This window comes from Carcharodon carcharias, chromosome 39 (genome assembly GCF_017639515.1).
Source record: "Carcharodon carcharias isolate sCarCar2 chromosome 39, sCarCar2.pri, whole genome shotgun sequence".
Taxonomy (NCBI): Eukaryota; Metazoa; Chordata; class Chondrichthyes; order Lamniformes; family Lamnidae; genus Carcharodon; species Carcharodon carcharias.
The window spans coordinates 2,568,243-2,593,160 of NC_054505.1; the positions used below are offsets into that span (position 1 = coordinate 2,568,243).

A 24,918-nucleotide genomic window follows, 5' to 3' on the forward strand; every position below is an offset into this window, starting at 1 on the left:
GGAACCCTCACCTCCTCGTCCCTATCTCCGTAACCTCCTCCAGCCCCTACAATCCTCATCCTCCTGTCCAAATCCCTCCCTCAGCCCCTTTCTATCTTTCTCTGTAACTCACTCGAGCCCCTACAATTCCACCATCCTGTCCAAATCCCTCCTTCACCCCCTCCCTCCCTATCTCTGTAACCTCCTCCAGCGCCTACAATTCTCACCCTCCTGTTCAAATCACTCCTTCACCCCCTCCCTCCCTATCTCTGTAACCTCCTCCAGCCCCTACAATTCTCACACTCCTGTTCAAATCCCTCCCTCAGACCATCCCTCCCTATCTCTGTAACCTCCTCCAGCCACTAAAATACTCACCCTCCTTTTCAAATCCCTCCCTCACCCTCTCCCTCCCTATCTCTGTAACTTCCTACAGCCCCTACTAATCTCATCCTCTTGTTCAAAGCCCTCACTCACCCCCTCCCTCCCTATCTCTGTAACCTCCTCCAAACCCTACAATTCTCATCCTCCTGTTTGAAACCTTCCTTCAACCCATCCCTCCCTATCTCTGTAACCTCCTCCAGCAGCTACAATTCACATCCTCCTGTTCCAAACCCTCCCTCAACCCCTCCCTCCCTATCTCTGTAACATACTCCAGCCCCTACAAATCGCATCCTCCTTTTGAAATCCCTCCCTCACCCCCTCCCTCCCTATCTCTGTAACCTCCTCCCACCCCTATATTTCCCATCCTCCTGCTCAAATCCCTCCCTCACCTCCACCCTCCGTAATTCTATAATCTACTCCAGCGCCTACAATTCTCATCCTCCTGTTCAAATCCCTCCCTCACCCCCTCCCTCCCTATCTCTGTAATCTCCTCCAGCCCCTACAATTCTCATGCATCTGTTCAATTCACTTCCTACCCCCTCCCTCCCTATCTCTGTAACCTACTCCAGCCCCTACAATTCTCATCCTCCTGTTCAAATCCCTCCCTCACCCCGTCCCTCCCTATCTCTGTAACCTCCTCCAGCCCCTACAAATCGCATCCTCCTTTTGAAATCCCTCTCTCACCCCCTCCCTCCCTATCTCTGTAACCTCCTCCAGCCCCTACAAATCGCATCCTCCTTTTGAAATCCCTCCCTCACCCCCTCCCTCCCTATCTCTGTAACCTCCTACCGCCCCTCTTTTTCTCATCCTCCTGTTCAAATCCGTCCCACACCCCCGACCCCCATAGATCTGTAACCTCCACCCGCCGCTACAGTAATCATCCTCCTGTTCCAATACCTCCCTCACCCACTCCCTCCCTATCTCTGTAACCTCCTCCAACCCCTACAATTCTCATCCTACGGTTCAAATCCCTCCCTCCCTATCTCAGTAACCTCCTCCAGCCCCTACAATTCTCTTACTCCTGTTGAAATCCCTCCCTCACCCCCTCCCTCCCTATCTCTGTAACGTCCTCAAGCCCCTACAATTCTCACCCTCCTTTTCAGATACCTCCCTCACCCCGTCTCTCCCTATCTCTGTAACATCCTCCAGCCCCAACAAATCTCATCCTCCTGTTCAAATCCCTCCATCACCCCATCCCCCCCATCACCATAACCTCCTCCAGCCCCAAAAATTCTCATCCTCCTGTTCAAATCCACCATTAACCCATCCCTCCCTATCTCTGTAACCTTCTAAAGGCCCTACAATTCTCATCCACCTGTTCTAATCGCTCCCTCACCCCCTCCCTCCCTATCTCTGTCACCTCCTCCAGCCCCTACAATTCTAATCCTCCTGTTCAAATACCTCCCTCACCCTCTCCCTCCCTATCTCTGTAACCTCCTCCAGCCCCTACAATTCTCATCCTCCTGTTCAAATCCCTCCCTCACCCCCTCCCTCCCTATCTCTGTAACATTCTCCAGCCCCTACAATTCTCATCCTCCTATTCAAATACCTCCCTCACCCCCTCCCTCCCTATCTCTGTAACCTCCTCCATCCCCTACAATTCTCATCCTCCTGTTCAAATCCACCCTCACCCCCTCCCTTCCTATCTCTGTAAACTCGTCCAGCCCCTACAATTCTCATCCTCCTGTTCAAATCCCTCCCTCACTCCCTCCCTCCCTATCTCTGTAACCTCCTCCATCCCCTACAATTCTCATCCTCCTGTTCAAATCCCTTCCTTACCCCCTCCCTCCCTATCTCTGTAACTTACTCCAGCCCCTACAATTCTCATCCTCCTGTTCAAATCCCTCCCTCACCCTCTCCCTCCCTATCTCTGTAACCTCCTCCAGCCCCTACAATTCTCATCCTCCTGTTCAAATCCCTCCCTCACCCCCTCCCTCCCTATCTCTGTAACCTCCTCCATCCCTTACAATTCTCACCCTCCTGTTCAAATCCCTCCCTCATCCCCTCCCTCCCTATCTCGGTAACCTCCTCCAGCCCCTACAATTCTCATCCTCCTGTTCAAATCCCTCCCTCACCCCCTCCCTCCCTATGAATGTAACCTCCTCCAACCCCTACAATTCTCATCCTCCTGTTCAAAGCCCTCCCTCACACCCTCCCTCCCTATCTATGTAACTCCTCCAGCCCCTACAATTCTCATCCTCCTGTTCCAATCCCTGCCTCAAACCCTCCCTGCCTCCCTATCTCTGTAACATCCTCCAGCCCCTTCAATTCTCATCCTCCAGTTCAAATCCCTCCCTTGCCCCCTCCCTATCACGGTAACTTCTACGAACCTCTACAATTCTCACCGTCCTGAAGAATGCCGCCCTCACACTCTCCCTCACTATCACTATAACCTCCTTCAGCCCCGACAATTCTCATTCTCCTGTTCAAATCCCTCCCTCACCCCCAACATCCCTATCTCTGTAACCTCCTCCAGCCCCTACAATTCTCATCCTCCTGTTCAAATCCCTCCCTCACCCCCTCCCTCCCTATGAATGTAACCTCCTCCAACCCCTACAACTCTCATCCTCCTGTTCAAAGCCCTCCCTCACACCCGCCATCCCTATCTATGTAACTCCTCCAGCCCCTACAATTCTCATCCTCCTGTTCAAATATCTCCCTCAACCCCTCCCTCCCTATCTCTGTAACATCCTCCAGCCTCTAAAATTCTCATTCTCCTGTTCAAATGCCTTCCTCAAATCCTCCCTCCCTATCTCTGTAACCTTCTCCAACCCCTACAATTCTCATCCTGCTGTTCAAATCCCTCCCTCAGCCCCTCCCTCCCTATCTCTGTAAACTACTCCAGCACCTTCAATTCTCTTCCTCCTGTTCAAATCCCTCCCTCACTCCCTTCCCTCCCTATCTCTGTAACCAACTCCAACCCCTACAATTCTCATCCTCCTGTCCAAATCCATCCCTCACCCCCTCCCTCCCTATCTCTGTAACCTCCTCCAGCCCCAAAAGTTATCATCCTCCTGTTCAAATCCCTCCCTCACCCCTCCCTCTCTATCTCTGTAACCTACTCCAGCCCCTAGAATTCTCATCCTCCTGTTCATATCCCACCCTCACACCTTCCCTCCCTATCTCTGTAACTTCCTCCAGCCCCAACAAATCTCATCCTCTTGTGCAAATCCCTCCCTCACCCCCTCCCTCCCTATGAATGCAACGTCCCCCAATTCTCATCCTCCTGTTCAAATCCTTCCCTCTCACTCTCCCTCCCTATCTCTGTAACCTCTTCAAGCCCCTTCAATTCTCATCCTCCTGTTCCAATCTGTCCCTCATTCCCTCCCTCCCTACCTCTGTAACATCCTCCAGCCCCTACAATTCTCATCCACCAGTTCAAATCCCTACGTAGACGCCACACTCCCTATCTCTGTAACTTCCTTCAACCTCTATAATCCTCACCCTCCTGAAAAATGCCTCCCTCACACTCTCCCTCACTATCACTATAACCTCCTCCAACCCCTACAATTCTCATCGTCCTGTTCAAATCCCTCCCTAACACCCTCCCTCACTATCTCTGTAATCTCCTCCAGCCCCTACAATTCTCATCCTCCTGTTCAAATCCCTCCCTTACTCCATTCCCTCCCTATCTCTGTAACCTCCTCCAGCCCCTGCAATCGTCACCATCCTGTTCAAATCCATCTCTCACCCGACCCTCCCTATCGCTGTAACCTCCTCCTGCCCCTACAATTCTCATCCTCCTGTCAAAATTCATCCCTCACCCCCTCCCTCCCTATCTCTGTAACGTCATCCAGCCCCTAGAGTTATCATTCTCCTGGTCAAATCCCTCCCTCAACCCCTACCTCCCTATCTCTGTAACCTCCTCCAGCCACTACAAATCTCATCCTGCTTTTCAAGTCCCTCCCTCACTCCCTCCATCCCTATCTCTGTAACGTCCTCCAGCCCCTACAATTCTCATCCTCTTGTTCAAAACCCTCCCTCACCCCTTCCCTCCCTATCTCTGTAAACGCCATCCGGCCCTACATTTCTCACCCTGCTGTTCAAATCCCTCCCTCACCCCCTCCCTCCCTATCTCTGTAACCTCCTCCAGCCCCTACAATTCTCATCCTCCTGTTCAAAAACCTCCCTCACCACCTCCCTCCCTATCTCTGTAACCTCCTCCCGCCTCTACATTCCTCATCCCCCTGATCAAAAACCTCCCTCACCCCCTCCCCACCTAGATCTGTAACCTCCTCCAGCCCCTACATTTCTCATCCTCCTGATCAAAACCCTCCCTCACCCCCTCCCTCCCTACCTCTGTAAAATCCTCCAGCCCCTAAAATCTCATCCTCCTGATCAAATCCCTCCCTCACCCCCACCCTCCCTATGAATGTAACCTCCTCCAACCCCTACAATTCTCATCCTCCAGTTCAAATCCCTCCCTAGACCCCTCCCTCCCTATCTCTGTAGCTTCCTTCAACCTCTATAATCCTCATCCTCCTGAAAAATGCCCCCCACACACTCTCCCTCACTATCACTATAACCTCCTTCAACCCCTACAATTGTCATCCTCCTGTTCAAATCCCTCCCTAACACCCTCCCACCCTATCTCTGTAACCTCCTCCAGCCCCTGCAATTCTCACCCTCCTGTTCAAATCCCTCCCTCACCCCAACTTCCCTATCGTTGTAACCTCCTCCTGCCCCTACAATTCTCATCCTCCCGTCAAAATTCCTCGCTCACCCCCTCCCTCCCTATCTCTGTAACGTCCTCAAGCCCCTACAATTCACATCCTCTTGTTCAAAACCCTCCCTCACTCCCTCCCTCTCTATCTCGGTAAACGCCATCCGGCCCTACATTTCTCATCCTGCTGCTCAAATCCCTCCCTCACCCCCTCCCTCCCTATCTATGTAACCTCCTCCAGCCCCTACAATTCTCATCCTCCTGTTCAAATACCTCCCTCATCCCCTCCCTCCCTATCTCTGTAATCTCCTCCAGCCCCTACAAATCTCATCCTCCTTTTCAAATCCATCCCTCAACCCCACCCTCCCTATGAATGTAACCTCCTCCAGCCCCTACAATTCTCATCCTCCTGTTCAAATACCTCCCTCATCCCCTCCCTCCCTATCTCTGTAAAATCCTCCAGCCCCTAAAATCTCATCCTCCTGATCAAATCCCTCCCTCACCCCCACCCTCCCTATGAATGTAACCTCCTCCAACCCCTACAATTCTCATCCTCCAGTTCAAATCCCTCCCTAGACCCCTCCCTCCCTATCTCTGTAGCTTCCTTCAACCTCTATAATCCTCATCCTCCTGAAAAATGCCCCCCACACACTCTCCCTCACTATCACTATAACCTCCTTCAACCCCTACAATTGTCATCCTCCTGTTCAAATCCCTCCCTAACACCCTCCCACCCTATCTCTGTAACCTCCTCCAGCCCCTGCAATTCTCACCCTCCTGTTCAAATCCCTCCCTCACCCCAACTTCCCTATCGTTGTAACCTCCTCCTGCCCCTACAATTCTCATCCTCCCGTCAAAATTCCTCGCTCACCCCCTCCCTCCCTATCTCTGTAACGTCCTCAAGCCCCTACAATTCACATCCTCTTGTTCAAAACCCTCCCTCACCCCCTCCCTCTCTATCTCGGTAAACGCCATCCGGCCCTACATTTCTCATCCTGCTGCTCAAATCCCTCCCTCACCCCCTCCCTCCCTATCTATGTAACCTCCTCCAGCCCCTACAATTCTCATCCTCCTGTTCAAATACCTCCCTCATCCCCTCCCTCCCTATCTCTGTAATCTCCTCCAGCCCCTACAAATCTCATCCTCCTTTTCAAATCCATCCCTCAACCCCTCCCTCCCTATCTCTGTAACCTCCTCCCGCCCCTACATTCCTCATCCCCCGATCAAATCCCTCCCTCACCCCCTCCCCACCTAGATCTGTAACCTCCTCCAGCCCCAACATTCCTCATCCTCCTGATCAAATCCCTCCCTCACCCCCTCCCTCCCTACCTCTGTAACATCCTCCAGCCCCTAAAATCTCATCCTCCTGATCAAATCCCTCCCTCCCTATCTCTGTAATCTCCTCCAGCCCCTACATTTCTCATCCTCCTGTTAAAATCCCTCCCTCACCCCCTCCCTCCCTATCTCTGTAACCTCCTCCAACCCCTACAATTCTCATCCTCCTGTTTCAATCCCTCCCTCACCCCTCCCTCCCTATCTCTGTAACCTCCTCCAGCCCCTACAATTCTCAACCTCCTGTCCCAATCCATCCCTCACCCCCTCCCTCCTTATCTCTGTAACCTCCTCCAGCCCCTACAATTCTCAACCTCCTGTCCCAATCCATCCCTCACCCCCTCCCTCCTTATCTCTGTAACCTCCTCCAGCCCCTACAATTCTCATCCTCTTGTAAATATCCCACCCTCACACCCACCCTCCCTATCTCTGTAACTTCCTCCAGCCCCTACAATTCTCATCTTCCTGTTCAAATCCCTCCCTCTCCCCCTCCCTCCCTATGAAAGAAACCTCCTCCAACCGCTACAATTCTTATGTGCGTGATCAAATCCTTCCCTCTCACCCTCCCTCCGTATCTCTGTATCCTCCTCAAGCCCCTTCATTTCTCATCCTCCTGTTCAAATCCCTCCCTCACTCCCTCCCTCCCTACTTCTGTAACATCCTCCAGCCCCTACAATTCGCATCCTCCAGTTCAAATCCCTCCCTCGCCCCCTCCCTCCCTCTCTATGTAACCTCCTCCTGCCTCTTCAATTCTCATCCTCCTGTTCAAATCCCTCCCTCACCCCACCCTCCCTATCGCTGTAACCTCCTCCAGGCCCTATAATCCTCATCCTCCTGTCCCAATCCCTCCCTCACCCCCTCCCTCCCTATCTATGTATCCTCCTCCAGCCCCTGCAATTCTCACACTCCTGTTCAAATCCCTCCCTGAACCGTTCCCTCCCTATCACTGTAAGCACCGCCATCCCCTACAATTCTCATCCTCCTATTCAAATCCCTCCCTCACCCCATCCTCCCTATCCCTGTAACCTCCTCCTGCCCCGACAATTCTCTTTCTCCTGTCCAAATTCCTCCCTCACCCCCTCCCTCCCTATCACTGTAACCTCGTCCAGCCCCTAGAGTTATCATTCTCCTGGTCAAATGCCTCCCTCACCCCCTCCCTCCCTATCTCTGTAACCTCCTCCAGCCGCTACAAATCTCATCCTGCTTTTCAAGTCCCTCCCTCACTCCCTCCATCCCTATCTCTATAACGTCCTCCAGCCCATACAATTCTCATCCTTTGTTCAAAACCCTCCCTAACCCCCTCCATCCGTACCTCTGTAAACGACACCGCCCCTACATTTCTCATCCTTCTTTTCAAAACCCTCCGTCACACCCACCCTCCCTATCTAAGTAACTCCTCCCGCCCCTATATTTCTCATTCTCCTGTTCAAATCCCTCCCTCAACCCCTCACTCCCTATCTCTGTAACCTCCTCCAACCCCTACAATTCTCATCCTCCTGTTCAAATCCCTCCCTCGCCCGCACCCTCCTTATTTCTGTAAACCCATCCAGCCCCTACAATTCTCATCCTCCTGTTCAAATACCTCCCACACCCACTCTCTCGCTATCTCTGTAACCTCCTCCAGCACCTTCAATTCTCATCCTCCTGTTGAAATCCCTCACTCACCCCCTCCCTCCCTATCTCTGAAACCTCCTCTAGCCCCTACAATTCTCATCCTGCATTTCAAATCCCTCCCTCACCCCATCCCTCCCTAGCTCTGTAACCTCCTCCAGCACCTACAATTCTCATCCTCCTGTTCAAATCCCTCATCCACCCCCTCCCCCCATCTCCGTAACCTCCTCCAGCCCCTAAAATTCTCATCCCCCTGTTCAAATCCCTCCCTCACCCTCTCCCTCCCTAACTCGTTAACCTCCTACAGACACTACAATTCTCATCCTCCTGTTCAAATCCCTCCCTCACCCCCTCCCCACCTAGCTCTGTAACATCCTCCAGCCTCTACATTCCTCATCCTCCTGTTCCAATCCCTCCCTCAATCCCTCCCTCCCTATCTCTGTAACCTCCCCCAGCCCCTACAATTCTCATCCTCTTGTTCATATCCCACCCTTACACCCTCCCTCCCTATCTCTGTAACCTCCTCCAGCCCCTACAATTCTCATCCTCCTGATCAAATCCCTCCCTCACCCTCTCCCTCCCTATCTCTTTAATCTCCTCCAGCCCCTACAATTCTCATCCTCCTGAGCAATTCCCTCCCTCACCCCTTCCCTCCCTATCTCTTTAATCTCCTCCAGCCTTTACAATTCTCATCATCCTGTTCAAATCCCTCGCTCACCCCTTCCCTCCCTACCGCTGTAACCTCCTCCATCCCCTACAATTCTCATCCTCCTGTTCAAAACCCTCCCTCACCCCCTCCCTCCCTATCTCTCTAACCTCCTCCAGCCCCTACAAATCTCATCCTCCTGTTCAAATCCCTCCCTCACCCCCTCCCTCCCTATCTCTGTAACCTCCTCCAGCCCCTACAGTTCTCATCCTCCTGTTCAAATCCCTCCCTCACCCTCTCCCTCCCTATCTCTGTAACATCCTCCAGCCCCTACAAATCTCATCCTCCTGTTCAAATCCCTCCCTCACCCCCTCCCTCCCTATCTCTGTAACCTCCTCCAGCCCCTACATTTCTCATCCTCCTGTTCAAATCCCTCCCTCACCCCCTCCCTCCCTATGAATGTAACCTCCTCCATCCCCTACAATTCTCATCCTCCTGATGAAGTCCTTCCCTCTCCCCCTCCCTCCCTATCTCTGTATCCTCCTCAAGCCCCTTCAATTCTCATCCTCCTGTTCAAATCCCTCCCTCACCCCACCCTCCCTATCTCTGTAACCTCCTCCAGCCCCTACAATTCTCATCCTCTTGTTCAAATCCCTCCCTCACTCCCTTCCCTCCCTATCTCTGTAACCTCCTCCAGCCCCTACAATTCTCATCCTCCTGTTCAAATCCCTCCCTCGCTCCTTCCCTCCCTACTTCTGTAACATCCTCCAGCCCCTACAATTCGCATCCTCCGGATCAAATCCCTCCCTCGCCCCCTCCCTCTCTCTCTCTGTAACCTCCTTCAGCCCCTACAATTCTCATCCTCCTGTTCAAATCCATCCCTCACCCCCTCCCTCCCTATCTCTGTAAACTCCTCCAGCCCCTACAAATGTCATCCTGCTTTTCAAGACCCTCCCTCACTCCCTCCATCTCTATCTCTATAACGTTCTCCAGCCCCTACAATTCTCATCCTCCTGTTCAAAACCCTCCCTCAACACCTCCCTCCATATCTCTGTAACATCTTCCAGCCCCTACAATTCTCATCCTCCTGTTCAAATCCCTCCCTCACCCCCTCCCTCCCTATCTCTGTAACATCCTCCAGCCCCTACAATTCTCATTCTCCTGTTCAACTGCCTTCCTCAACCCCTCCCTCCATATCTCTGTAACCACCTCCAGCACCTGCAATTTTCATCCTCCTGTTGAAATCCCTCACTCACCCCCACCCTCCCTATCTCTGTAACCTCCTCCAGCCCCTACAATTCTCATCCTGCATTTCAAATCCCTCCCTCACCCCGTCCCCACCTAGCTCTGTAACATCCTCCAGCGCCTACAAATCTCATCCTCCTGTTCAAATCCCTACCTCACCCCCTCCCTGCCTATAAATGTAACCTCCTCCAGCCCCTACAATTCTCATCCTCCTGTTCAAATCCTACGTTCTCCCCCTCCCTCCCTATTTCTGTATCCTCCTCAAACCCCTTCAATTCTCATCCTCCTGTTCAAATCCCTCCCTCACCCCGTCCCTCCCTATCTCTGTAACCTCCTCCAGCCCCTACAATTCTCATCCTCTTGTTCAAATCCCTCCCTCACTCTCTTCCCTCCCTATACATTTAATCTCCTCCAGCCTGTACAAGTGACATCCTGCTGTCCCAATCCCTCCATCACCCCCTCGCTCCCGATTTCTGTAACCTCCTCCAGCCACTGCAATTCTCACCCTCCTGTTCAAATCCCTCCCTCACCCCTCCCTCCCTATCTCTTTAACCTACTCCAGGCCCTATAATCCTCATTCTCCTGCCCCAATCCCTCCCTCACCCCCTCCCTCCCTATCTCTGTAACCTCCTCCGGCCCCTATATTTCTCATGCTCCTGTTCCAAACCCTCCCTTACTCCCTCCATCCCTATCTCTGTAACGTCTTCCAGCCCCTACTAATCTCATCCTCTTGTTCAAAACCCTCACTCACCAACTCCCTCCCTATCTCTGTAACCTGCTCCAACACCTACAATTCTCTTCCTCCTGTTCAAAACCCTCCCTCACCCCCTCCATCCCTATTTCTGTAATCTCCTCCAACCCCTACAATTGTCATGCTCCTGTTCAAATCCCTCCCTCCCACCCTCCCTCCCTATCTCTGTAAACTCCTCCAGCCCCTACAATTCTCATCCTCCTGTTCAAATCCCTCCCTCAAACCCACAATCCCTATCTCTGTAACATCCTCCAGCCGCTACAATTCTGATTCTCCTGTTCAAATACCTACCTCACCCATTCCCTCCCTATCTCTGAAACCTCCTCCAACCCCTACAATTCTCATCCTCCTGTTCAAAATCCTCCCTCACACCCTCCCTCCCTATCTATGTAGCTACTCCAGCCCCTACGTTTCTCATCCTCCTGTGCAAATCCCTCCCTCAACCCATCCCTCCCTATCTCTGTAACCTCCTTCAGCACCTACATTTCTCATCCTCCTGTTCAAATCACTCCCTCACACTCTCCCTCACTATCTCTGTAACCTCCTCCAGCACCTACAATTCTAACCCTCCTGTTCAAATCCCTCCCTCACCCCTCCCTCCTTATCCCTCTAACCTCCTCCAGCCCCTACAATTCTCATCCTCCTGTTCAAATCCCTCCCTCAACCCCTTCCTCCCTATCTCCGTAACCTCCTCCAGCCCCTACAATTCTAATCCTCCTGTCCCCATCCCTCCCTCATCCCCTCTCTCCCTATCTCTGTAACCAAATCCAGCCCCTAGAATTCTCATCCTCCTGTTCAAGTCCCTCCCTCACCCCCTCACTCCCTATCTCTGTAACCTCCTCCAGCCCCTTGAATTCTCGTCCTCCTGTTGAAATCCCTCCCTCACCCCCTCACTCCCTATCTCTGTAAACTCCTCCAGCCCCTACAAATGTCATCCTGCTTTTCAAGACCCTCCCTCACTCCCTCCATCTCTATCTCTATAACGTTCTCCAGCCCCTACAATTCTCATCCTCCTGTTCAAAACCCTCCCTCACCCCCTCCCTCCCTATCTCTGTAACATCTTCCAGCCCCTACAATTCTCATCCTCCTGTTCAAATCCCTCCCTCACCCCCTCCCTCCCTATCTCTGTAACGTCCTCCAGCCCCTACAATTCTTATTCTCCTGTTCAACTGCCTTCCTCAACCCCTCCCTCCATATCTCTGTAACCACCTCCAGCACCTGCAATTTTCATCCTCCTGTTGAAATCCCTCACTCACCCCCACCCTCCCTATCTCTGTAACCTCCTCCAGCCCCTACAATTCTCATCCTGCATTTCAAATCCCTCCCTCACCCCGTCCCCACCTAGCTCTGTAACATCCTCCAGCGCCTACAAATCTCATCCTCCTGTACAAATCCCTAGAAGACCCATTGCCCCCCATCTCCACAACCTCCTCCAGCCCCTACAATTCTCATCCCCCTCTTCAAATCCCTCTCTCACCCCCTCCCTCCCTATCTCGTTAACCTCCTACAGCCACTAAAATTCTCATCCTCCTGCTCAAATCCCTCCCTCATCCCCTCCCTCCCTATCTCTGTAACCTCCTCCAGCCTTTACAATTCTCATCATGCTGTTCAAATCCCTCGCTCACCCCCTCCCTCCCTACCGCTGTAACCTCCTCCACCCCCTACAATTCTCATCCTCCTGTTCCAATCCCTCCCTCACCCCCTCCCTCCCTATCTCTGCAACCTCCTCCAACCCCTACAATTCTCATTCTCCTGATCAAATCCTTCCCTCTCCCCATCCCTCCCTATCTCTGTATCCTCCTCAAGCCCCTTCAATTCTCATCCTCCTGTTCAAATCCCTCCCTCACCCCACCCTCCCTATCTCTGTAACCTCCTCCAGCCCCTACAATTCTCATCCTCCTGTTCAAATCCCTCCCTCACCCCTCCATCCCTATGAATGTAACCTCCTCCAACCCCTACAATTCTCATCCTCCTGTTCAAATCCCTCCCTCAAACCCACAATCCCTATCTCTGTAACATCCTCCAGCCGCTACAATTCCGATTCTCCTGTTCAAATACCTACCTCACCCATTCCCTCCCTATCTCTGAAACCTCCTCCAACCCCTACAATTCTCATCCTCCTGTTCAAAATCCTCCCTCACACCCTCCCTCCCTATCTATGTAGCTACTCCAGCCCCTAAATTTCTCATCCTCCTGTGCAAATCCCTCCCTCAACCCATCCCTCCCTATCTCTGTAACCTCCTTCAGCACCTACATTTCTCATCCTCCTGTTCAAATCACTCCCTCAAACTCTCCCTCACTATCTCTGTAACCTCCTCCAGCACCTACAATTCTAACCCTCCTGTTCAAATCCCTCCCTCACCCCCTCACTCCCTATCTCTGTAACCTCCTCCAGCCCCTAGAATTCTCGTCCTCCTGTTGAAATCCCTCCCTCACCCCCTCACTCCCTATCTCTGTAAACTCCTCCAGCCCCTACAATTCTCATCCTCCTGTTCAAATCCCTCCCTCACCTCCTCCCTCCCTATATTTGTTACCTCCTCCAGCACCTACAATTCTCATCCTCCTGTTCAAATCCCTCCCTCACACTCTCCCTCACTATCTCTGTAACCTCCTCCAGCACCTACAATTCTAACCCTCCTGTTCAAATCCCTCCCTCACCCCTCCCTCCTTATCCCTCTAACCTCCTCCAGCCCCTACAATTCTCATCCTCCTGTTCAAATCCCTCCCTCAACCCCTTCCTCCCTATCTCCGTAACCTCCTCCAGCCCCTACAATTCTAATCCTCCTGTCCCCATCCCTCCCTCATCCCCTCTCTCCCTATCTCTGTAACCTCAGCCAGCCCCTAGAATTCTCATCCTCCTGTTCAAGTCCCTCCCTCACCCCCTCACTCCCTATCTCTGTAACCTCCTCCAGCCCCTTGAATTCTCGTCCTCCTGTTGAAATCCCTCCCTCACCCCCTCACTCCCTATCTCTGTAAACTCCTCCAGCCCCTACAAATGTCATCCTGCTTTTCAAGACCCTCCCTCACTCCCTCCATCTCTATCTCTATAACGTTCTCCAGCCCCTACAATTCTCATCCTCCTGTTCAAAACCCTCCCTCACCCCCTCCCTCCCTATCTCTGTAACATCTTCCAGCCCCTACAATTCTCATCCTCCTGTTCAAATCCCTCCCTCACCCCCTCCCTCCCTATCTCTGTAACGTCCTCCAGCCCCTACAATTCTTATTCTCCTGTTCAACTGCCTTCCTCAACCCCTCCCTCCATATCTCTGTAACCACCTCCAGCACCTGCAATTTTCATCCTCCTGTTGAAATCCCTCACTCACCCCCACCCTCCCTATCTCTGTAACCTCCTCCAGCCCCTACAATTCTCATCCTGCATTTCAAATCCCTCCCTCACCCCGTCCCCACCTAGCTCTGTAACATCCTCCAGCGCCTACAAATCTCATCCTCCTGTACAAATCCCTAGAAGACCCATTGCCCCCCATCTCCACAACCTCCTCCAGCCCCTACAATTCTCATCCCCCTCTTCAAATCCCTCTCTCACCCCCTCCCTCCCTATCTCGTTAACCTCCTACAGCCACTAAAATTCTCATCCTCCTGCTCAAATCCCTCCCTCATCCCCTCCCTCCCTATCTCTGTAACCTCCTCCAGCCTTTACAATTCTCATCATGCTGTTCAAATCCCTCGCTCACCCCCTCCCTCCCTACCGCTGTAACCTCCTCCACCCCCTACAATTCTCATCCTCCTGTTCCAATCCCTCCCTCACCCCCTCCCTCCCTATCTCTGCAACCTCCTCCAACCCCTACAATTCTCATTCTCCTGATCAAATCCTTCCCTCTCCCCATCCCTCCCTATCTCTGTATCCTCCTCAAGCCCCTTCAATTCTCATCCTCCTGTTCAAATCCCTCCCTCACCCCACCCTCCCTATCTCTGTAACCTCCTCCAGCCCCTACAATTCTCATCCTCCTGTTCAAATCCCTCCCTCACCCCTCCATCCCTATGAATGTAACCTCCTCCAACCCCTACAATTCTCATCCTCCTGTTCAAATCCCTCCCTCAAACCCACAATCCCTATCTCTGTAACATCCTCCAGCCGCTACAATTCCGATTCTCCTGTTCAAATACCTACCTCACCCATTCCCTCCCTATCTCTGAAACCTCCTCCAACCCCTACAATTCTCATCCTCCTGTTCAAAATCCTCCCTCACACCCTCCCTCCCTATCTATGTAGCTACTCCAGCCCCTAAATTTCTCATCCTCCTGTGCAAATCCCTCCCTCAACCCATCCCTCCCTATCTCTGTAACCTCCTTCAGCACCTACATTTCTCATCCTCCTGTTCAAATCACTCCCTCAAACTCTCCCTCACTATCTCTGTAACCTCCTCCAGCACCTACAATTCTAACCCTCCTGTTCAAATCCCTCCCTCACCCCCTCACTCCCTATCTCTGTAACCTCCTCCAGCCCCTAGAATTCTCGTCCTCCTGTTGAAATCCCTCCCTCACCCCCTCACTCCCTATCTCTGTAAACTCCTCCAGCCCCTACAATTCTCATCCTCCTGTTCAAATCCCTCCCTCACCTCCTCCCTCCCTATATTTGTTACCTCCTCCAGCACCTACAATTCTCATCCTCCTGTTCAAATCCCTCCCTCACCCCCACCCTCCCTATCTCTGTAACCTCTTCCGGCCCCTACAAATCTCATCCTCCTGTTCAAATCCCTCCCTCGTGCCCTCCCTCCCTATCTCTGTAGCCTCATCCAGCCCCTACAATTCTCATCCTCTTGTTCAAATCCCTCCCTCACCCCCTCCCTCCCTATCTCTGTTACCTCCTCCAGCCCCAACAATTCTCATCTTCCTCTTCAAATCCCTCCCTCAACCCCTCCCTCCCTATGTCTATAACCTCCTCCAGCCCCTACAATTCTCATCCTCCTGTTCAAATCGCTCCCTTACCCACTCCCTCCCTACATCTGTGACCTCCTCCAGCCCCTACAATTCTCATCCTCTTGTTCAAATCCCTCCCTCAACCTCTCCCTCCCTATCTCCGTTACCTCCTCCAGCCCCTACAATTCTCATCCTCATGTTCAAATCCCTCCCTCACCCCCTCCCTCCTTATCTCTGTAACTTCCTCCAACCTCTACAATTCTTACCGTCCTGTTCAAATCCCTCCCTCACCCCCTCCCTCCCTATCTCTGTAACTTCCTCCAACCTCTACAATTCTTACCATCCTGTTCAAATCCCTCTCTCACACCCTCCCTCACTATCTCTGTAACTTCTCCAGCCTCTACCATTCTCACCCTCCTGTTCATATCCCTCCCTCACCCCCTCCCTCCTTATCCCTCTAACCTCCTCCAGCCTCTACAATTCTCATCCTCCTGTTCAAATCCCTCCCTCAACCCCTTCCTCCCTATCTCCATAACCTCCTCCAGCCCCTACAATTCTAATCCTCCTGTCCCCATCCCTCCCTCACCCCCTCTCTCCCTATCTCTGTAACCTCATCCAGCCCCTAGAATTCTCATCCTCCTGTTCAAGTCCCTCCCTCACCCCCTCACTCCCTATCTCTGTAACCTCCTCCAGCCCCTAGAATTCTCATCCTCCTGTTCAAGTCCCTCCCTCACCTCCTCCCTCCCTATATTTGTTACCTCCTCCAGCACCTACAATTCTCATCCTCCTGTTCAAATCCCTCCCTCACCCCCACCCTCCCTATCTCTGTAACCTCTTCCGGCCCCTACAAATCTCATCCTCCTGTTCAAATCCGTCCCTCGCGCTCTCCCTCCCTATCTCTGTAGCCTCATCCAGCCCCTACAATTCTCATCCTCTTGTTCAAATCCCTCCCTCACCCCCTCCCTCCCCATCTCTGTAACCTCCTCCACCCCCTACAATTCTCGTTCTCCTGTTCAAATCCCTCCCTCACCCCCTTCCTCCCTATCTCTTTTACCTCCTCCAGCCCCGACAATTCTCACCATCCTGTTCCAATCCCTCCATGCTCCCTCACCCATTCCCCATGTTTCTTACCAAGGACAATGTGATTTCTCTCCCAGTCACTTCCACATATTCATGAATGTTTTTTCTTTGGTTCCCGTGTTCTATTTATTGCAGATAAACTTCCAAAGCCCACAGTCTCTATACAGCCTGTGTCTGGTGTGGTCACAGTGGGGGAACGAGTTCAGTTTAACTGCACCACCAGCTACCCAAGCCCCATCGCCCACTTGTACAAGAAACATGGCAGAATGCGTCTAGACACCCGGAATGTCTCAGACTCACAACGGTCAGTCATCTTGACCATGAAAGATCTTGAACCAGTGGATAGTGGGGAATACAGCTGCAGTTTTATGAAAACGGTAAAAGGGAAAGTTTATGAGTCCGAACGTAGTAACTTCATGGAGGTCAGTGTTACCGGTGAGTGATCTGTTAGTTACTGATCTCTGTCTCAGTATTTTGGCCTAATGATGTTATATCTTCAATAATGACTTCTGATTGAATCAAGCTTGTGTTTAGTTAGCAATTGGCTAGTGATGCAGACAGAGGGACAGATACAGGGAACAATAGCTAGAGACAGAGATACAGACCTTGAGACAGATAGAGGGAACGAGAGTTAGAGACGAGAGAGACAGACAGAGAGACAGATAGAGGGAAAGATAGATAGAGACAGAGAGAGACAGACAGAGAGACAGATAGAGGGAACGATAGAGACAGAGAGCAACAGACAGAGAGCCAGATAGAGGGAACGATAGAGACCGAGAGAGACAGATAGAGGGAACGATAGATAGAGACAGAGAGAAACAGACAGTGAGACAGACGGGGACAGAGATAGAGCATGAGGGAAAAAAAACAACAAAGAGAGAGACCGAGGGAGACAGAGAGACAGAAAAGGCAAAGAGAGAGAGAGAGAGAGACAGGGGCAGAGGCACAGAGACAGACAGAGAGAGGGAGACAGACAGAGAGATAGACAGACATACAGAGAGAGAGAGATAAAGAGAGACAGATAGACAGAGAGAGAAACACGAACAAGCAGAGAGAGACCGACAGGGAGACAGAGAGAGAGAAGCAGACAGAGACAGAGAGAGAGCAAGACAGGGACAGATGCAGAGAGATAAGCAGAGAGAGAGAGAGAAACAGAGAGAGAGAGACAGACAGACAGAACAGACAGAGAGAGAGAGAGAGATAGCGAGGGAGGGAGCCATGGAGAGAGGCATAGTGAGAGAGATCAGAGAAAGGGAGAGCTAGATCTCTAACACAACTGTTACTCCATTTAATGACAAGCCGGCAGTAGGATTTGATCCTGGGAAACAGGAGGTCAGCCTGCACTTGTACTCACACACTGCCTGACTGTGCACTTCCAACCCATCTGAAAACTCCACCTTTTAGAGGAAACATGCTCCTTCTTTAAACTATTCGCCCACTGTGGGCTGCACGTTAACATCTCTGCTCTTACCCTCTATTCAATGATCACCCACCCCCACCTTGACAGTGTGTTAACACAACACTATGAACAGAATCAGCAGAGGTGACTCCCTCAATCTGTCACCTCAGATAAATGAACGGTTTGTCTCTCTCAGGAGTGGACAGGACCCCGTGACCTGAGCAGTCGTTCCTTTAACGCATTGTACGCTGCCAGCGAGTTCATTTCTCAAGCAGTTTGTGCAGGTTATAGGCCGGTGGGTCCCTTAGCAACCAGCTCCCTTCCCCAACCGAGGGTAAGGAAGGGGCTTCTGCTGTTTATTCTGACACCTCACAATTCTCCCTCACTGGTGCCCAAACTGTCTCCATTCACCCGCACATGGGCAATAGTTCCCCTCCATCAACATTCACCCTCGACCTTACACAGCCTGACACAACACCAACTGGGGTACTTGGCGATTCCCCAAACCATCCTCCCCACAGCTGGAGAGTCCAGGACTAGGAGGTGTGGGGGATGGTGCCAAGGAGGGGGTGGTCACTCTCGCAGGATAAGGGGCCGGTCATTTTGGCTGGAGATAAGGAGGAACCCATTCACTCGGAGCGTTGTGAATCTTTAGAACTCTCTAACCCAGCAAGCTGCCCGAATATCGACCCTTGAGCATGTTCAAGACCGAGTTGGGTAAATCTTTATGGAGCACAGGGAATCCAGAGATATGGATTGCGAGCATGGTGGGAATGTGGAGTTGAGGCAGAAGATCATCCGGGATAGTATTGGATTGTCAAGCAGACCCTGATGGGCTGAATCCCAGAATTGTTACAGTGCAGAAGGAGGCCATTCGGCCCACGCTGTCTGCACCGGCTCTCCAAATGAGCATCATGACTCGATACCATTCTCCTACCATTTCCCCCTGTACCCCTGCACATGGTTTCTTTTCAGATAACCACCTAATGCCCTCTTGAATGCCTTGATTGAACCTGCCTCCTCCACACTTCCAGGCAGCGCAGTCCAGACCCCAACCACTCGCTGTGTGAAAAAGTTTCTTCTCACCTCGCACTTGTTTCTCTTGCAAATCGCTTTAAATCTGTGCCCTCTCATTCTCCATCCTTTTACGAACGGGAACAGCTTCTCCCTATCTATTCTGTCCAGCCCCTTTCAATACCTTTGTCAAATCTCCTCTTAGCCTTCCCCTCTCCATAGAGAACAATCCCAACCTCTCCAATCTATCTTTATAACTGAAGTTTCACATCCCTGGAACCATTCTCGTAAACCTCTTCTGCACTCTCTCCAACGTGTTCACATCCTTCCTGTACTGCGCCCAGGACTGTACACAATACTCCAGCTGAGATCTAACCAGTGTCTTATATAAGTTCATCATAACCTCCCTGCTCTTGTACTCTATGTCCCTATTAATAAATCCCAGGATACTGTCTCCTTTATTCACTGCTCTCTCTACCTGTCCTGCCACCTTCAATGATCTATGCACATATGCACCCAGGTCCCTCTGCTCCTGCACCCCTTCAGAATTGTACCCCTTATTATATATTGTCTCTCCATGTTCTTCCTACCAAAATGTATCACCTCACAATTCTCCACATTGAACTTCACCTCCCACCTATCTGCCCACTCCACCAACCTGTCTGTGTCCTTTTGAACTTCCACACTACCCTCCTCACAGTTTGCAATTCTCCCAAGTTTCACATCGCCCTGTTCCCATATTTTACATTCTAAACTATTTTCGCAGTACATTGTTAGCCGATTGCCTGTTAGCATTGTAGGACTGTTTAACAGGGCTGAGAGAGGCCAAGTCTGGAGTATTGTGGATGGTCCTAGTCTCCTTACTTAAGGGAGGATACAACTGCATTGGAGGCAGTCCAGAGATGGTTCACGAGCCTGATTTCTGGGATGAGGGGCTTATCTAATGAGGGGAGGTTGGGGCTGTATCCGTTGGAGCTTAGGAGGATGAGAGGTGATCTTAGTGAAACATATAAGATTCTGAAGGGGCTTGACAGGGTGGATACTGTGAGGATGTTAACCCCTGTGGGGGAACTGAGAACAAGAGGGGACACAGTTGACAAATGAGGGGTCTCCCATTAAAATCGGAGATGAGGAGGAATTTCTTCTCTGGGAGGGTGGTCAGTCTGTGGAATTCTCTCCCCCAGAGAAAGGCGGAGGTTGGGCCATTGAAGGCTGAGTTAGACGGGTTCCTGATCGACAGGGGAGTCGAGGGTCATGAGGTGACAGGCAAGAAAGTGACCTCAACCCCATCAGCCATGAAGGTACTTGAACGGCCGAGCAGGCTCAAGATTGGACTGCTCCACCTCCCCCCCCCCCCACCGCCACCGACCCCCACCAGTTCGTGCGTTCAGCCTCTTATATGAAGGAGGGCGTTCCCTCAGTGGGTCGAATGGAGCCCTGCTTGCTCCTAGATCTTGTGTTACAGAAGCCCCGATTGAGACAGGCAGAAACCATGCAAGCTTCATGTGAGGGTCCAGTCTGCCCCGACTTAAGACGGGTTTCTGATAAGCCAAGTTTTGCCGGTTAACACTAACTCCAGAATTCTGCCTCTGTCTCCCACACAATACCCAACAGATCAAGGGTCACAGCAAAACAAGGTTTATTTCGTGTTAACAACTGTTGCCCTATTCGCAAGGTTTAAAATAAAGAAATGATCGCAGTTCAGCAGCTCCTTCCACACCCTTCAGGATGTCCCCAGTGCGCCTTCCAGCGCTGTGTGCGCTGCTGCAGTGCAGGAAACGCAGCAGCCATGTTTGCACACAGCAAGATCCCACAGACAGCAGTGTGATGGTGGCCAGGTAATCACTGTTTCTTGTGATTCCAGCTGAAGGATAGATATTGTCCCAGGGCAATGGGAAAAATGTACTCTACTCTTCTTCCAATTGTGGCCGTGGGACCTTCTATGCCCATCGATGAAGCCTCAATTCATCATGTCATCCAAAGGATCGTATCTCCGACAGTGCAGCACTCCCTCAGTACTGGCACCGGGGGGAGTGTCGGCCGGGATTACGGAGCTCAAATCCTAGAGTATATACATCTCCCTCCGACAGTGCAGCACTCCCTCAGTACTGGCACCGGGGGGAGTGTCGGCCTGGAATATGGAGCTCAAATCCTAGAGTATATACATCTACCTCTGACAGTGCAGCACTCCCTTGGTGCTGGCACCGGGGGGAGTGTCGGCCTGGATCATGGAGCTCAAATCCTAGAGTATATACATCTACCTCCGACAGTGCAGCACTCCCTCAGTACAGGCACCAGGGGGGAGTGTCGGCCTGGAGTGTGGAGCTCAAATCCTTGGGGATGACCCTGAATGTCCAGCCCTTACTGACAATAATCTATCAAGCATAACCCACATCCACTGCTGCTCTGTAGATACCATAACTGTGCTCTAGATCTTTCTCCGGCTCCACCAATAGCTGACTCAGTGACTCTGATAGCGTGCTGTAAACTGTTCATCTCTGTGTCTGTTCTTTTCCAGCGACACTCCCCAGGGCCAACATTTCTGTCAATCCATCCTCTGGTGTGGTCAGCAGAAAGTCGACCATTCGTATTACCTGCACGGGATCCATTCTGAACCCTGGCGGCTGCTTTCACTTATACAGAGACGGTGAAGAGAATGGGACACTGGACGTGTCTGGCCCACAGCAGTCCATCACTTTCACCATCAATGACACCAACATAGACGGGACGTGGGATTACACCTGTAGTTATTCCAGAACAGTGAAGAAGACACTTTATCAGTCACCCGAAAGTGATGCAGTGCAGGTCACTGTGAAAAGTAAGTGTTGCTATTTTGAAAGCAGGGTTTGCATTTAGCAGAGGGGCTCAGATCAGACAGCCAATAAAGAGCGTCTATGAAGTGTGACCACAATTGGAAAGTAGGAAATGTGGCCAGCCCAAAATTGGCACAGCAAGATCCCACAAATGCTCCATTTATGTTTTTTTTTATTATTCATTTGCGGGATGTAGACATCGCTGGCTGGACCCAGCATTTATTGTCCAGCCCTAACTGCCCCTTGAGAAGGTGGTGGGTGAGCTGTCTTCTTGAGCGGCTGCAGTCCCCTCTGGTGTAGATACACCCACAGTGCTGTTAGGGAGGGAGTTCCAGGATTTTGTCCCTGTGGTGTAGGTACACCCACAGTGCTGTTAGGGAGGGAGTTCCAGGATTTTGTCCCTGTGGTGTAGGTACACCCACAGTGCTGTTAGGGAGGGAGTTCCAGGATTTTGTCCCTGTGGTGTAGGTACACCCACAGTGCTGTTAGGGAGGGAGTTCCAGGATTTTGTCCCTGTGGTGTAGGTACACCCACAGTGCTGTTAGGGAGAGAGTTCCAGGATTTTGTCCCTGTGGTGTAGGTACACCCACAGTGCTGTTAGGGAGAGAGTTCCAGGATTTTGTCCCTGTGGTGTAGGGAAACTCTGGGATGGGCAATAAATGCCTGGCCCAGCCAGCAATGCCCACATCCCATGAATAGTTAGGAAAGATCCCTGCAGTGGGTCTGGAGAGGTTTCCTTTGAGAAAATAGGGTGCTTCTAACTCAAGCAAAGACCATAAGACATAGGAGCAGAAATTAGGCCATTCGGCCCATCGAGTCTGCTCCGCCATTCAATCATGGCTGATAATTTTCTCAACCCCATTCTCCCGCCTTCTCCCCGTAACCTTTGATCCCCTCACCAATCAAGAACCTATCTATCTCAATGCGGGCACCCATTGTCACTGGGCCAGCAAGAGCTTTCTTTTTCATCATTCATTCATGGGACTTGAGCGTTCTGGCTAGTCCAGCATTCTTGGCCTATCCCTAACTGGCCTTGAGAAGCTGAGGGTCATGGTAGGCCATTCCAAAGGGCAGTTAAGCGTCAACCACATTTCTGTGGGTCTGGAGTCACATGTAGGCCAGACCGGGTAAGGATAACAGGTTTCCTTCCCTAAAGGGCGCTAATGAACCAGATGGGTTTTTTTTTTACAGTAATCGACAATGGTTCCATGGTCATCACTAAATTTTTAATTCCAGGTTTTTATTCAATTCACCTTCCACAATCTGCTATTGTGGGATTCGAACCCAGGCCCCCAAACGATTACCCTGGGCCTATGGATTGCCTGGATTACTAGCCCAGTGACAATAAGACCACATCAGTCCCCCCTCATCCTACTGCCTGTGTGTTATATAGCTCCTGTGTTTCATCTAGTTCCCATTGCAAGCCCTAGCATTCACAGGCACACGTGTTACAACATTTCAGTTTGCCTGACAATGTCATTACAGTTTCTCACAGGGTCCCACGTTTGCTGTCACGATGAGTCTCCCACTTGCGGGTAGATGTTGCCCCATATACGCCTTGTTTCATTACTCGTTCCTGTTGCTCGGGATGCTTTTCTCTGTGTAAGGGAGCAACAACTTTTCTGTGCCTTGTCATTCTAGTCGGCAAGTGAAGACAGCAAGGGTGAAGGTACGAGGGAATATTGGCACCGTGTCTGCACTATCCCTCTCTCTTTGAAGTTGGGTGGGGGAGGGAGGGTGTCAGAGAATATACAAGGGAGGGATGCCTGCGTTATCATTGTGGACTGGTCGTGGAGACATGGGAAAAGCAGGAGGCCAATCAACCCCTTGAGCCTGCTCACCATTCAAAGGCACCAAGGCCAATCTTACACTCCAGCATTGCCCAATCGCCTACTGTAGCCAAACTTGTTGACGATTCATAGAGAAGTAGGAAAGTAAGCTGTGAGGAGGATACAAAGAGTCCACAAATGGGAGAAAGCTAGGTTAAGTGACTGGGCAAAAAAAATTTGGAAAATGTGTGCTGTCAACTTTGGCAGGAAGACTGTTTAAATGGAGGATGAGTTTTTAATTATGTATTCATTGGATGTGGGCGTCACTGGCTAGGCCAGAATGCATTGCCCATCCCTAATTGCCCTTGTTCGCAGGCATTTTTCAACAGCCAACCACATTGTTTAGGCCTGAAGCCACATATAGGCCAGACCAGGCAATTTTCTTCTTGAAAAAACATTAGTGAATCAGATGGGTTGTTACAACAATGGCTTCATAATCATCACTACATTTAATTATAGGTTTGTTATTGAATTCAAATTCCATGACCTGCTGTGGTGGGATTCAAACTCGGGTCCCCAAAGTAATACCCTTGGACTTCAATGTTACAAACCCAGTAGTAACACCACTGCACCATCGCTTCCATAGAACCGTAGAACACTACAGCACAGAAAACAGGCCATTTGGCCCTTCTAGCCTGTGCCAAAATATTATTCCGCTAGTCCCATTGACCTGCACCCAGTCCATAACCCTCCAGACCTCTCCCATCCATGTATCCATCCAATTTATTCTTACAACTTTAGAGTGAGCCCACATTTACGTCAGATGGCAGCTCGTTCCACACTCTCACCGCTCTCTGAGTGAAGAAGATCCCCCTAATGTTCCCCCTAAACCTTTCCCCTTTCCCCCTAAAGCCATGTCCTCTCGTGTTTATCTCTCCTAATCTAAGTGGAAAGAACCTACTCGCATTTCCTCTGTCTACACCCCTCATAATTTTGTAAACTTCTATCAAATCTCCCCTCATCCTTCTACCCGCCAAGGAATAAAGTCCTAACCTGTTTAATCTTTCCCTGTAACTCAACTCCTTAAGACCCGGCAACATCCTAGTAAATCTTCTCTGCACTCACTCAATCTTACTGATATCCTTATTCCGCTAAAGACTTCAAAATGCTGGGGCACAGAGGAATCTAGGTGAAGTTGTGCATTAAACTACAGTTAGTATGCAGGTACAGAAAGTGATGAGGAAGGCCAGCAGCATGCTGGTCTTTACTGGAAATGAGGATGGAATATGAAAAGAGAGAAGGCTTGCTGAAGCTGTACAGGGCATTGGTGAGAGCACACCTGCAGCACTGCAGTGTT

At 51.2% G+C, this 24,918-nt stretch overlaps 1 protein-coding gene across 1 annotated transcript in view; it reads left to right on the top strand.

The window, feature by feature from the left end:
* Positions 1-24,918, top strand: part of LOC121273099 (alpha-1B-glycoprotein-like) — a 111,993-nt gene that overhangs the window by 70,456 nt on the left and 16,619 nt on the right. Inside the window, exons 8-9 of the mRNA XM_041180063.1 lie at positions 16,702-17,001; positions 21,498-21,797. Coding sequence (XP_041035997.1) covers positions 16,702-17,001; positions 21,498-21,797 — 600 coding nt within the window. The remainder of the gene's footprint in view (positions 1-16,701; positions 17,002-21,497; positions 21,798-24,918) is intronic.